This window comes from Malurus melanocephalus, unplaced genomic scaffold (genome assembly GCF_030028575.1).
Source record: "Malurus melanocephalus ecotype Western Australia unplaced genomic scaffold, MMel_1.1 scaffold_125, whole genome shotgun sequence".
Taxonomy (NCBI): Eukaryota; Metazoa; Chordata; class Aves; order Passeriformes; family Maluridae; genus Malurus; species Malurus melanocephalus.
The window spans coordinates 9,617-11,018 of record NW_026623357.1 but is presented as its reverse complement, the minus strand read 5'-3'; the positions used below and the strand labels follow the sequence as shown (position 1 = coordinate 11,018).

At 55.1% G+C, this 1,402-nt stretch overlaps 1 protein-coding gene across 1 annotated transcript in view; it reads right to left on the bottom strand.

Moving 5' to 3' along the window:
* The window catches only part of JAK1 (Janus kinase 1), a 14,494-nt gene that overhangs the window by 4,287 nt on the left and 8,805 nt on the right, over positions 1-1,402 (bottom strand). Inside the window, exons 6-7 of the mRNA XM_057370425.1 lie at positions 1,370-1,399; positions 127-277 (exon numbers count right to left, since the gene is read on the bottom strand). Coding sequence (XP_057226408.1) covers positions 127-277; positions 1,370-1,399 — 181 coding nt within the window. The remainder of the gene's footprint in view (positions 1-126; positions 278-1,369; positions 1,400-1,402) is intronic.

Sequence of the window (1,402 nt, the reverse complement as noted above, 5' to 3'; positions counted from 1 at the left end):
CCTCTCTCCAGGATGCCCCAATCCTTCTCCCCAGGTCCCCTCCAGGATGCCCCGATCCCTCTCTCCAGGATGTCCTGATCCCTCTCTCCAGGTCCCCCCCAGGTGCCCCCCGATGCCCCCACTCACTCTGCTCCTCCAGTTTGTTGATGTCCCTCATGATGGCCCTGAAGAAGGGTCTCTGGTGGGGGTCGTAGTTCATGCACTGCCTCATCAGATCCGCCAGCTCCTTGCAGGACGGCGTGGCCAGCACAAAGTGCCCCTCGTAGAACCTCTCCTTCTGCAGGGACAAAGGCAATTCCATGGCTTTGAACTTCCAGAACTCCCAGCTCTGAGCTGAGGGCGCTGCTTGGACTCGAGGATCTCTGAGGGTTTTCCCAATCTGAGCAATTCCGTGATTTTTCATCACAGGATGTGCCTTAAGTCCTTCATTCACTGGGAACTTCACCAAGGAAATTCCCATTTTTCACCYTGAACTCTCCTCCCAATACAGAATTCCTTCTGTGCTGAGCTGGAGTAACCACTGACCACCCACCAAGTGTTTAAAAGGTTTTGAAGATTTCTCTTTTCTCATTTCCTGTCAGGTTCTCCTCGTTATTAAAGCCCCAGGAAATGTTTGCCAAGGACACAGCGGGTGCTCCTCACAGCCCCGAGGGGCAAGGCTGGGATGAGCATTCCCAGTCTGATCCCACTGATTCCCCACTGATTCCCAGTTCCCACAGGGCTGTCCCAGCTCCGGGGCAAGGCTGGGATGGGCATTCCCAGTCTGATCCTACTGATTCCCCACTGTTTCCCAGTTCCCACTGATTCCCAGTTCCCACAGGGCTGTCCCAGTTCCAGGGCAAGGCTGGGATGGGCATTCCCAGCTCCAATCCCACTGATTCCCAGCCCTAATCCCACTGATTCCCAGTTCCCACAGGGCTGTTCCAGCTCTGGGGAAAGGCTGGGATGGGCATTCCCAGTCTGATCCCACTGATTCCCAGTTCCCACTGATTCCCAGTCTGATCCCACTGATTCCCAGTTCCCACAGGGCTGTCCCAGCTGTGGCCAGGGGCAGGAGGGGCACGAGACTGACTCCAAATCTTTAGGGATTGCAGTGAACAGGAGCAGTCATCCCATGGGAGACCATTTGAAATCCAAAAAAAAAAAAAAATGAAGAGATATTTGGGAGAACCTTCCTCAGCTTCGACCTGGATGGGTTAGGAAAGGCTGGGAGAAGGGAAAACTCCAGGGAGAGCTCAGAGCCCCTTTCAGAGCCTAAAGGGGTCCAGGAGAGCTGGAGAGGATTTGGGATTTGGGATGGAGAGCCAGGACAAGGGGAATGTGAGGTGCCTGTGAGGCTGGGTCCCAGGGGAGGTGTGTAAGGTCTCACCTCTGCCAAGGTCTTGTCCTTGAGCGGGATCTC